The sequence below is a fragment of the Pseudochaenichthys georgianus genome, chromosome 17, assembly GCF_902827115.2.
Source record: "Pseudochaenichthys georgianus chromosome 17, fPseGeo1.2, whole genome shotgun sequence".
NCBI lineage: Eukaryota > Metazoa > Chordata > Actinopteri > Perciformes > Channichthyidae > Pseudochaenichthys > Pseudochaenichthys georgianus.
Window position 1 is genome coordinate 21022059 of NC_047519.1, and position 12965 is coordinate 21035023.

The following is a 12965-nucleotide window of genomic DNA, read 5'->3' on the forward strand; positions in this document are numbered from 1 at the left end:
CATGTGTATCATTTATGAGTTAATAGTCTCAGGCAATGTACTCCATAACTTTTTTTAATTTTGTTTTTAGTTTTTTCTTAGTTTTTTTGTATAATAGCAGACACACACACACACCTGCGTATACACATGTATCTACTTAGATTCTCCTATGTGCTTACGTGTACACATATTTAGACACACCACTAAACATCACACCCTCAGAGTCATGTTTGACCTTTAGATTCTCTCTCCTGGGTCTACCATTCTTCCATTTATAGATTAGGGTACGTTTGTTTTGCCTTAGTGCAGGGTTGGGTCAAAGTGTATGATAAGGACATCAGTTGGGTTCCAAATGTAGCAGGTTATTAAAACTACAGGGTGTGTGCTATTTTGGTTGACTCGTATGACCCGGAAGAGTTTGTTAATTCTTGAGTGTTAGTAAAATGCAGACGGTCGTGTAGTAAAACAAGGATATGACTGTGTGTTGTTTCAGCGCGTTGGGCACGGAGGTGGGTCCGGAGAGCTACGAGCTGCAGGTGTGTGTGAAGGACTACTGCTTCGCCCGAGAGGACCGCACGGTGGGCATGTCCGTGGTGCAGCTGAAGGACATCGCCAGCAAGGGCAGCGTGACGCTCTGGATGCCGCTGGGCCGCCGCGTCCACATGGACGAGACGGGCCTCACCGTGCTGCGCATCCTCTCTCAGCGCAACAACGACGAGGTGGCCAAGGAGTTCGTCAAGCTCAAGTCGGACCAGCGCTCAGCGGAGGAGGGTCGCAGCTGAGGGGGGGGGAGCAAAGACATGCGTGTGCACAACAACCCAGAGACATAGCATTATGCACACATATAGAAGTCACACCTGCATAGATAGACAACCATGTGCAATTCACAAGCGCACACATGCTCTATTGTACATATATCTGCATACATTATGCAACATTTACATTGCAATGTTATCAATGCAAAACATGGAGGAATATGTTTATAATTATTCATAATACATTTTTCCACTTCAGTTTAGGCTCACATTAGAAAGCACTTGTCACTCAATCTCTCCCAGAACGCATCACACCTTTTATACGCTGTACATTTAGATGTGATATAATGCAACGCAGAGCCACGACTGAACCTTGTTGATAGATCGAGGACGACCACTTTGCACTTTTGCTTCTCTTTGTCTTCAGAGAGCGGTTCTTGTCTAGCTCTGTTTGTCCGTCCGCTTGCCTGCCTGACTGTGTGTCGTTCTTCAAGTCTGTCAGTCTCCCCCCCCCCCCCCCCCGTAATTTTCCCACGGTGTGATGTGTTGTGTAGGTCGGAGGTCAGGCACAGATCTAAGATCGGCACCCTTTTGCTCCAAAATGAAAACTAGAGAGAAAACACTGACCTTAGATCAGCATCCAGGGGGGCAACGTCACTTCTAGTCTGTCCTGTAATGTCCTGCATGTTGAACCCAGGAACACTGTGATTCACGTTGCTGTATCCCCCCCCAACATAAAAGATGGGTGCCTACAATATCTTACCTGTGTGAGCATGGTGCATACATATATATCCCTAGTCATAAGGTTTTATAACCCAACTAACCGTCATGATCATGGAGAAACTTATGATGATGTGTAGAGATGAAGGTTGTGGCCACAAAGTTTATATATACAAAAAAATCTTTCTTCACATCATGATAAACGGAGCAATACCCCAGGGTCGAACACATCCACACCCCTAGAGTGCACATTTACTCCAAAAAGGGCTACAGGATGATCAGCGGACGGGGGGTCACTTTACGCATCCTTTCAAAGATTCAGTTGATAAAAAGAGCAGGAGGCTTCCCCACGTGCCCACCCGTCTACATAAACAATACCACTCTCTGCGATTGTCTTTCATGAAGGACACTGAGGAGAAGCCCAGAGGACGCGATGCTGAAGGACACGGCTCCCGATCACCTGCACACCAAACTCATCTCTTTAAGGCAATAGTGGTTTGTTCCTATGTTCTTTTTACGAAGAGCAAACCCCCTGTTTCTTTTGTTATCGTTTGTGTGTGTGTGTGTGTGGGGGGGGGGGTAAATGGGCTCTGAGATTGTGAGCAATATATTGTATAGACACCCTTAATGTATGCGCTGTCAGTATAAATACAGGAGCACCAACTGCAATATCCAGATCCAAGGAATGGAAAACGTATGATTCTTCTTTATTCTATCTACCTTTATTCAGGGAATCATAAAATTCCCATTCCCGGTGGAAGTGTGTAAGATATTTGTCACTTTTTAAATAAGGGAACGTGTTTTGTCCTTGAATTCCTATTTGCCTTTAGGACCAAATTTGCACGAACCAGAGCTCATGTATTTTTTCAAAGAACGAAGCCATCGGAGTCACCGCCAAGCATCTATGTTGTGTTGGTTTCAGTCTTGTCATGTGCATCAATAAATCTGTTCCCTTTAACTGCATAAAGGTGAGCAACACTCAGAGGTTCTGATGACCTACTTAATGAGGTCAGTGCTGGCCTGTCACATGTTGTCTTTACTGAATACTGTTTATTTCTACCAAAAACAAAGCTTCTGAATGTCACTTATCCTCAGCTAAGCCTTCTTTCTATGATCTGAGGGACATTTCAATCCAAAACCACGAATAGCACTGGGACAGCAACTCATGCCTTCAAATTAGGCGTTCAAATTCCACTTAAATAAATTGGTATTTTTAGGAGAATCGGCTTTTGAAATAAGCTTTCCGTCCCATTTAACACGCAGTGCAGTTACATTGTTTTTAATGAGTTGATTAAGTAATCCCAAGGCTCAAGACTAAACTCTACATTTCACGTTAGAAAAGTATGAAAAATAACATGAGCCATTATCCAGTTTGGGGCTCGTTGGTTGCCTGCTCCATGTATGTATGAACACTGCACACACACTCGTGCACTGACTACACACACATCTAAACACCAATCTCTGCTCAAGCACAAAAGGGCACATGTAAGATGACACACATGCATGCATGCACGCCGACACAACTCTGTGGAGACCAATGACGCCCACCCTGTGAATATAGAATCCATTGCATGATGGGAAACTTTATCGTGCCAGCACGCGTCTCTGATGTGAATTATTTTCCCTTTTTTCAAAGCTATGTAATGATAATTCATCAATGTTTTTTTGTTTTTCCAAAAGGCTTGTGAATACGTCATCCGTAACCAATATGTGTGAACACAGAACTCGCATGAGAGAATTTTCTACTAAAGGATGTTTCTAATTTGTTTCTTATCATTACTGATTGTTCTTTAATGAGGACGAGGAGGAACTGGAATGCAACCTGATTGTGATCTGCTTCCTAATAAAAGGACATTTGTGTCACAATCTATACATCTGCTTTTTATTACCTTCAGCAAGGAGCTTGCCAGTGAACAGGACAATGGGAAAACCAGCCACATTTAAATTAAAAAGTTTAGAGCATTTGATGACATCATAACCAGCACATGTCTTTTTTTAGATGAAAGAGCTGAATCATACATTTTTTAGGCAAATAAATACAAAAGCACTAAAAATCTAATAAAGGCATGTCCTACCTATCAAGTAAACCATTAGGCATTGTTTTGAATTTACTGTCACATGATGAGGAAGCTCTTAATACAATCTAAGTTTTAGAGCAGGAAGAGAGAGGAAAAATAGCATGATTTTCTTAAAATGTTTATTTAAAATAGTAAATCCAATAAAAACAGGTGTGTCTGAATGTGAGAGTTAACCAGCCGTAGACTGCCAACAGTCTGTGAAACTGAGAAGAGCTCCTTCTCTGCTTTCTTAAAAGGAAAGTTGAGTATCATCAATACTAAATATAGGTAGGGACAGTTTTTCGTAACATGGTGTCATTAGTGTACAAAACAGATTTCACTTATGTTTTGTACACAGTATGTTAATGAGTTTACTGGCTGGGATTTAAACCCATCCCCGGTGAATGGAGTATCTGCTGAGGGAAGGTTTGAGTGGGTAATCTGGGTGGTTGATTAAATAATTGGGCTAAAACATGACAGAAATAATTGTCTATTTCCTTCATATTGTCCAAAAATGGTCCAAATCCCACCATATTGCTGTTGAATTTATTGTTGGAAGATTTCCACCCGATGTTAGTGTAAGATTCAGGCTCACCCTGATATTATATCTTGATCTGAAGGTCGAGACTCAGATTTACAGACAGCCTGAACTGCAGATTTCTCTCAGACCATTATTTATGGGGGTGTGTTTTTACTGCCCCCTTGTGGCCAAGACGCTCCAGTGTGATGCACATTTCCACTTGAAAAAAAAAAAAAAGACACCAGACACAAGTTCTTATTTTACAGTAAAAAAAATGAAACCAAAACAAGACTTTATTAAAGAAGCATAAAAAATAAAACTCTTGATACATTTCTCATAACCGTCAAGTCAGCTCAAATTATACGATTATACAATTTTTCCGGCTCACGGTTAAAAGGTCCATAAACTTTCAAATAAAATATATTTCAATTTTAAAATTTCTTCAATAATTTTCTCATTTTGTTATAAATTGCCTATTATGTAGTACACAGGAAATAAGGAAAATAAAAAAATGGAAAATAAAAATAAATTTGAAGTAATAAAAAGGGTCACATTATTGTCTGGGATCTTTAGGTAAGCAAATAAATTGTAAAAAATAAAAATGTGTAAAAAGTTTTTTTTTTATCTTAAAAATGATTAGCTAATGCCAGGTGGCTTGAAGACATGCAGATGGTTAACTTACAAATAATGATACATGTTCTTTAGAAACTACATTTATCTTCAATTAATTCATTTTGCTTTTGAAAACAAGAGCCCAATGATTGTATTCAGGGAATATACACACAGGTCAGGCCTGAAACCTAGTTTGCCAACGTTTTACATTTTGGTTCTGCATACAAAAGAGAATTAAAGCAAAAAATAGGAGAGCGGCGGCTTGAGGGGTGTCTGTCACCCCTTACTGGCCTGGCTCTCTTTGCATCCCCCCCTCTCATCACAAAAAAAGGTCAGAGGTCACTGGCTAGCATACCTCAGGAAACCCTGTTTTCAAACCTTTAGGAAGGAAATGGGGGAGGGGATAAGTTTGGCAAAAAAAAAATCAGCAGTCAATCTGAAAAACTTTGTACCTTTTTAACAATTAAAACTACTGTACACTAAACCCTAACAATTTCTCATTGGCCAGAAACACCCCCATTGCAACACCAGGATGTGCATCAGAACCATCTGGTAAATACAACACGTTTATTTCCTTTAACACGCCAACGTGGACAGTTTAAAGAAGGGCTCTAAGATCGGCCTCATCAGACTCACACAGCTGATCAGTTCTTTCAGATGCGTTCAGGGCCCGGCATCTGTTCTGAGTGCACACGATTAAGAAACAAAATGTGACATTTGACATCAGAGCCTGACAGGGAAGCGTTCTCACAGGAGCGAGAACAGGGTAGTCAGGTTTACAGTGCAGCGCCGCAGAAGTCTGAACACTAAGAGGCCTCCCGCTGCCAACTGGGTTTGTTCAAAGCTGCGTATCAATAGGGAGTTGCCCCAAAGCACCATGGGAGAGTCTTCACAAAGACTCCTGGTGCAGCTCCTGGGCAGATTTCACGTACACGTATGGACACATGAGTGAGTGCACTGCTGCGCTCAACCAGGACAGCGGCTTATTAGATTCCTCTGTGCAGCTGCTGCCCTCGTCACCTAAGTAGCAAACGAACAGTCAGGCAGCAAATAAGTTAACATACTGGCTGGAGCACCAAAGCACAGCAGAAACTGCCCATTTTCTACATTTTTTTTGTACTCAGTAGAGTTACCCTTTTTCCTGACATTAAAACCCTACGACCCGTCCTGATCTGTGACTACGTCCAGAGAGGACGACACACTGTGGCTGCAATGCCCTACTGACCGGATCTGAATGGGATGGCTGTGTAGGGACAGTTAGAAAATATAGTTTAAAATACAACAGCAAAAACATTCTGCAGCTGCTGGGATTTGAACACAAAGTGTCTGGAAGCCCTGGATGACCTAGCTACTAGCTGCCATAAAGGATAAGTTCTACCTTCTGCATGTGAGCCTGAAAGCGTGATCATGTGTCTGTGCGGTCAGAGGAAGCCCTTGAGAATTAGGTGTGTCGATTTAATTCTGTCGGCATGGCTTGTCTCATTCTATGAGCTGATTCCGTGTATGTTCAAAAAGGGCCAATAACGGCAACCGCGTACCAACTACATCGTCCAAAATCATACATACAGTATTAACACTATAGGAGGCAGTTACTGCAAACTCAGACTGAATTCTTTAAAAACCACTAACACAAAACAGGACGCAACTGCCTTATCAGTAATGCTATGAAAACACGGGACCAACCTTAAACGACTAACCACTTAGTGCACCACATTTGGCCAGAAGTACAGCGCTATATGGGAATGACAGTGCGTCATCTGAGAGTGCCATACAGCTTTGCTGTGAGAGTGGGGTGGAAGACCAAAACTAAAACAGTAAGAGCTGTTTTTCTTTCCTACTAAGAGGGACTGGGAGTTACAGTGCATGAAAAAAGGTTCAATTGAGCCACTTGTTATTATTTAGTGTGGGAGGAGCAGCCTTCTCCATATCCTTACAGCACAAAACATTTACGTGTGACATCAGAGAAGCCCTATCTCATCCTAGAGTCCAAAATATGTCTGCGAGCCACACACTTGACAGTCAAGAGTCAAAAAATAGAATAGAATAGAAAAGGCTAAGCGACTGATCTGAGTGTAACAGACATGATGGGATGGATGGATCAGAGTGAATCCTTCCTTTAAGACTGTGGGAGTGAAGGAGGGGCAGCAGGACAGACACCAGACCTTCACATGGCGACACATGATGATGCAGATGTGAGAACAGCATGAGTGAGCGATATTCACACATACACAATAGAGAGATGTAAAGGGATTGTCAGGCAGCCCAAACGTACAAAAAAACTGACCTCAGACACATTCCTACTGTATCACAAATGGTACGTTTCTCACTTATGAATGGGTAATCGAGTGGTGCAGGGATGACTTCACCCGGAAGTAAGCTCAATTCCAAGCTATTCTCCAGAATCCCATTGACTGAGACGAGGGAACCGGTAGTGGTAAAATGCTAACTCACTTTAGGACTCGTCACTGCACCACTCTATACATGTGAATCAAATCAGCAGCCACATTTGAAATGCAAATTCATCCAACAGGTTATTAAATTTGATCAGAAATTAAGAGTTCTATTTAATAGCATTCATTTGGCATTAAAGATGGCTAAATTTGAGTGGCAACGAGAAACAGGAGGTCTTCCTAAAATGGCCCTAGGGTGTGCCGATAGGGGCCTGATCACATCGCGGATCTTTAAAAAAGTTCCAAACTTACAAAAAATAGCAACCCCGCCTCTCAATGTTACAGGCAACAGCTACAGGCAACAGCATGAGTGAGAGCAAGAGGAGAAGGTGAAAGGGCGGGGGGGGGGGGGGGGTCGTCGGTTTGGAACGGTTTGCCTCCTGTCAAGAAACATTAAAATAAGGAGTAGAAAAGTGCAGGCCTTATTGACAGCTTCATCGAAAAATATCTGTTAAGTACAAAAGTGTCAAAAGGAAAGGCTGTGAGAGAAAAGCAGGCAGAGATCTGAAGAAGCCAGAATGAAGAAATGTCGAGACAGACCGGCAGCGCCGGGTCAAAATGAAGGCCTGAAGAGAGATAAGACACTAGTTTCCTTCCATAAGTTCATCACTGAGACCGTCTGAGGCAACAACTGTCTGCAGACCAGTTTCAATCAACTTCAGTTATTATTATTATTATTATTGTTATTATTATTATTTTTGACAGTTATCAGCAATAAATCAACATCCGTATAGTATCATCATCTCTATTATGCGTTTATTATGGTCCATCATGTGTGTGTGAAAGTTATTAGTGTGAATCCTTCCGTCTGCCACAGCTGGTGCCCCACTCCAGTCTTTTTCCCGCCTCCCTCGTATTTCACCCTCCGCCCCGCCACTCTGCCGGAGCATTAGGAGAAGATGCGGATGCACTGTGTGGTGGGGGTGTGGCAGACGGGGCACTCCGGCTCGGCTGACTGGCAGATCTGCCCGGCGCACTCCATGCAGAACAGGTTGTGGCCACACGGCACCAGGGCTGCTGTCACCTCGCTCTCAAAACACACAAAGCAGTCCCTGTTGATCCCGGGGCCGACGCCGACCAGACCTGCGACCCCGGGGCCTTTCAGACGACACAGCATGCCAGAGCTGAGACCCCCGCCGCTGCCTCCCTCGGAGTCAGTGGGGGAGCCGCCGGGCAGGGAGGAGGCCGAGCAGGAGGAATAACCGGTGGACGAGCCGGCGGAGCTGGAGCTGGACGCTCCGGAGAAGGAGCCGCTGCCTGCGTTGCCAGACTGCAGCCAGGAGAGAGTGCTGAGGGGGTCGCTCTGTGCACGGCGGGCTAGGGGGTGATCCATGGGGCCCACGCCCGTGTCCTGAGGGAGAGTTGGAGACAATCGTGGGGTGATGGCGCCACCGCTGAGGCCGCTGCTGTTGCGACGTAGAGGCTGCTGCTGGGCGGAGCCGGGCGTCTTATTGCCTGCTCCACCGTTAACGAAAGGAGCCCAGATGTTGGCGGCGCTGAACTCGAAGCCCAGTTCATCGGAGGAGGGCAACCCTGGGGTGGAGTCTCCCCCGAAAGTGAATCCTCCTCCCGCACTGCTGGAGCCTGTGCTAAAGGGGCTGGTGGGGCTGCCTGACTCATTGGCCTTGCGAGTGTTGCTGAAGTTCTCTGAGTTCATCCCGCCGTTGTGCGTGTGATAGGCTGCCGAGGAGGACACCTTCCGGCCGGAGGACTGGTGCATGGACATGGGAATAGGAGGAGGTGGGGAGCCTGGAGGTGGAGGGGCTGCAGAGTGGTGGCCAGAAGCCCTGGACCACAGAGTAGAGGCCAGCCCCGCGCTCAGGGCGCCCAGGCCTTCAAGACTGACATCAGTGCCGTTGGAGTGGAAGTCGTTGTCCCCCTGCAGGTCTACAAAGGTTCCAGTTCTCAGGGTGATGTGGGTCTCGATCTCCTCTCTCGCCCGGTCCACGTTCTCCGGCATGCCGGTGACCTCGAACACGGGGTCTTTCTCTCGACTGGGGGTCACGATATAGGTGTGAGTCTGCTGCTGGATGCGCTTGATAGTCGCTCCCTTTGGTCCAACAACTAAACCAACTACTCTGTAGGGCACCCTCACCTGGAAGGGAAATATTTCAATGTTACTATGTAGGTGATTTGTAGTTTATTTTAACACACATTAGTTATCATACATCTAGAGTCACACATAAACACAATAAGAGCTAAGCCATGGGGGGTTCTCTACCTGTATGGTGGTCTGTCCAGGTAAGTGTGGAGGTCCAGGAAGAGAGCTGGTGCCAGTGCCCGTGCCAGTTCCAGTGCCAGTGCTGGTTCCTCCTCCTCCTCCTGCCCCGGGCCCTCCGGCTTTGCAGCGGGATGCCCGGATCATAGAGAAATGCTCAGCCGCAGAGACAATTTCACGTTTAGCCATTTCCACATCCTCCCTTCGTCCCGTCACGATGAATACTGGCTCCTCGCCCCTGACTGGAGTCTTTATGTAGGTATTTGTCTTGGCACGCAAGGCCTTAATCTTGCAACCTGAAAGATGCAGAAGTACATTAACACCATTATTAAACACATTCAAACACGTATTTATAAATTATGTGTGACTAAAGTGAAGGTTGAAATATGGTGGTGATTTGACTATATAGGGATAGTTTGTGGTGTTTGAGTATTTACCAGGCCTCATGAAAGTCATTTGAGTACAATTGAACCACAAACGGCAGCCTCCAAATCTCTCATATAGTCAAATCCATGTCCCTCACAAACCTTTCTACAAAACCGATCATTATCTCTAATAAAAAGGTAGGTTTTTTTTGCAGGTCTATTGCATATGTTAAAACTATGGTAAGTGTGCATAATTAAGCATCAGCTTTGTTACACACAAACAACATTGAAAACGTCTCAAATACATATTTGAATAAGGGGAGTATGCTCAGTTGCATCAGCATGTGTGTACTTATTCCTCAATTACATTCATTAATCATAGCACTCCGGTTTAAGGGTTTTAATGAATGCGCCATTTTCAAATGCATAAAAACGTATACGTGGTAGCAAACGCATTATACATAAGCAATATATGAATGAAGAGCCTGTCTGCCCAAACACCAAGTCAATAGCTGGTGCACTGCTGGTGTCAACTCATGCTCTGTTTCTTTAAATATGGACGCTTCATTCTCGGCGACCAATAGTATGCCCGGAGTGTGATGTCATTGTGGGAAGCAGAAAGCATGGCTTTTTCAAACAAAGAGAACAATGCCTCAACGCTGCCGCGTCTGCAACGGGCGAACCAAACCTACAACAATTGCCAATTTAAAATTAATGATATATATTGATAAAAAATAAAAAATAAAAATGATATGTGTAAAGGGAAACGGCTCAGGAGCGAACAGCAGCCTCGGCAGACAGAGCTGGGTGCAGGGCGTAACACCGCCCAGTCCCGTGTTTGTGAGCCTGCTGCTGCCGCGTTTCAGCTTAAGATCAGCAGCAGAGACACTAATAATTTACTATAAACACCTACATGAGTTAAAAGGTGAGCCCAGTGTTTAAACATGCCCATTTAACATGTGATGTATAAAATCTGCACATTTCGGCATATTTCCTTTGTTTGGTGCATGCTGCTAGACATGTCCAGACTCCCGACAATCTGCCGCTTTGTCTGACCCTCTCCACCCCTCCCCCTCCCTCCTACTCATCTCCCTCACTCACTCTATGTCAAGGCATTGTCTTATTACTGTTAGAAATTGAATATCAATACATGATGTATGGCTTCTTTAAGGGAGTAGCCGCATTATGTTGACATTAAAGACCAACATAGTGAGTGCGGACCGACCAGAGCATCAAGCTGAGGCAGTAAAAGTTCAGAGACCCTCCTCTCTCCAGACTGCCACCCAAACAAAGAGCCACCAGGCTGGCCTGGCCGAGCTGTACACAAACAAACCCCAAATAACCCCTCAAAAAAAAACACCAAAACCACTCATGCTCTTACCTTGTCTTCCCACTATTTCGGCCACATGCTCGGAGCTGGGGACAGGCACACATTCAGTCATGTTGACACTTCTTTTCCTGCTGCAGAGGACGGAGCTTTGTTCCCCGTGGAGCATTGAGTGGGAGCCGGCCATGTGGTACCCGCCCGTGCCGTAGTACTCCGGGGATGGAGAGCAGGACGACGGCGAATCCCGGGACCCGTTGGGATGCTCCATCATCTGGAGATCCACGTAACCCACACCGTTACAGCCGTCAGAGCCCGGACCCTGGGTCCCATCCAGAGGGTCGACCAGTCCGCCGCCCACACAGTCCACCTTCTCCATGGCCATGAGTGACAGCTGGTCCAGGGCGAAGCGGAATGCCTCTTGGTGGTCCTCGTCCCGGGACTCCTGGTCTGTCTCCCGGGGAAGACCGACCCCGTTGTGCTGGCTGCTGATCACCACGTCGTGGTCCATAATCTCGGGGTGGAATAAAGGGCTAGGCATATTGTCTCCGTGGATCTCACATCAGATCACCGATGCCTGTTTGTTGGGAGTGAACTCACTCTCTTCTGTAGAAAAAAAATAATAAAAAGCAACACAAGTCAAGTGTCTGTTTATCATTAAACACACCAAATCCAGACAGGAGTGGAGCACCGTGGAGCTGCCGATCATATAAAGAGTAGCATGCAGGAGCAGTGTTGATTTGGGCGCCTTGCTTTGTCTGTTGTTGCTTCTTGTCTGACAACTGAAACCATCCAGGTTGTTTTGTCGGGATAAAGCATGTCCGCCTGAACACAAGTGAACAAAGTATTCCCTTGCACAAACAACATGTGTGGCACCAACGACACACACTCTTAAATGTACTGATTGAATACAAAATGAAAGATAAAAGATTAATATTATCTGTTGTTAGCCCCAAGAGCCAGGCTAACTGGCTAGCTCCACACAGTCGGCACTCAGTCACGTTGTCGACCCCTTTGTTTGGGAGCAGCTCGGCTAGCTGCTAGCTCTGCTCTGACAGTCCAACTTGTGCCCATTCTCAAAGATTGATTACAAAAATTAGACAAGTGCGAAAAACACACGAACTTACTTTATCTTGCCTTGGTCGATGAGATCCTGTCTTCGCTTGTCGTCCAGGTTTTGAGGGAAAAGATGAGAAGCAGCCAGGAGGAGGAGGAGACCAGCTCTGTGCAGCGCTAGGGAGCTAACAGGGTTAGCTTAGCTAGCACGCTAAATGGGGGGCGTAGGAGAAAAACGTTTAAAATCGAAAAGAGGGCACTGTTGTTGTTTTTGTTCTCTTTCTGGAGTCAGAGCGTATTCCTGGGAGTGTCACTGTGTCTTCATTCTGCTTTTCAGCAGGGGAACGCAGCTGAAATCCAAGGATAGTTGTTGTCTTTTTGGTGAGAATAAAAACAGTGGTTCTCGGCTCTCTGCTGCTGCCTGACCCCGGTCCGCCGCCTTTGTCTCGCCAGGCGCACGCCGCTCCGTCTCCCGCACACGGCACTGACGTCACCCGAGACACAACAATGGGTTCAAAGGCCACATGCAGCATCAACAGCAAGCCACCGCTGCTGTCAGTGTCTGAGACAGTCTGCAGGGAGATATTTGATTTACCAATTTTATTACACGTTTTTGCATCACCCACTGTGAACGCATTGCTGTTTTTTTTCTAATGTAGCCGTGGTTGGGTGTGTTCATCATCTAACCAATGAGGTGTTTTGGGTTTTCCAACAACAGCCTTTCAAGATGCTCATGCAGTGTGTGCGTGTCTGCATTTATATGTTCTTTCTAGTAGTTACATTTTCAACGCACACCCTTTTTTTTACTATGAATTGAAATAAATATACAACAGTTTAGTTAGTGTATTTCTATAGCACATAAAAACAACAGGAGTTGACCCACATTGCTTCCAGCCAAAGGGGGATGGG

General features: G+C 45.4%; 2 protein-coding genes across 4 annotated transcripts in view; one reads left to right on the plus strand and one right to left on the minus strand.

The window, feature by feature from the left end:
• Nucleotides 1-3326, plus strand: part of LOC117462534 (protein unc-13 homolog A-like) — a 43869-nt gene extending 40543 nt beyond the window's left edge. For all 3 annotated transcript variants that reach the window (XM_034104804.1, XM_071206278.1, XM_071206279.1), the window contains one exon: nt 473-3326. In XM_034104804.1, the coding sequence (XP_033960695.1) occupies nt 473-761 (289 nt within the window). In that variant the 3' untranslated portion in view covers nt 762-3326. The remainder of the gene's footprint in view (nt 1-472) is intronic.
• A 4122-nt stretch (nt 3327-7448) lies between these two features.
• On the minus strand, nt 7449-12615 carry LOC117462004 (RNA-binding protein MEX3B). Its single transcript, XM_034104027.2, has 4 exons — nt 12128-12615; nt 11058-11606; nt 9315-9607; nt 7449-9188 (listed from the first exon to the last, which is right to left on the minus strand). The coding sequence occupies exons 2-4, from the start codon at nt 11539-11541 to the stop codon at nt 7983-7985; spliced, it is 1983 nt and encodes a 660-aa protein (XP_033959918.1). The 5' UTR covers nt 11542-11606; nt 12128-12615; the 3' UTR covers nt 7449-7982.
• Nucleotides 12616-12965: the final 350 nt, after the last annotated feature.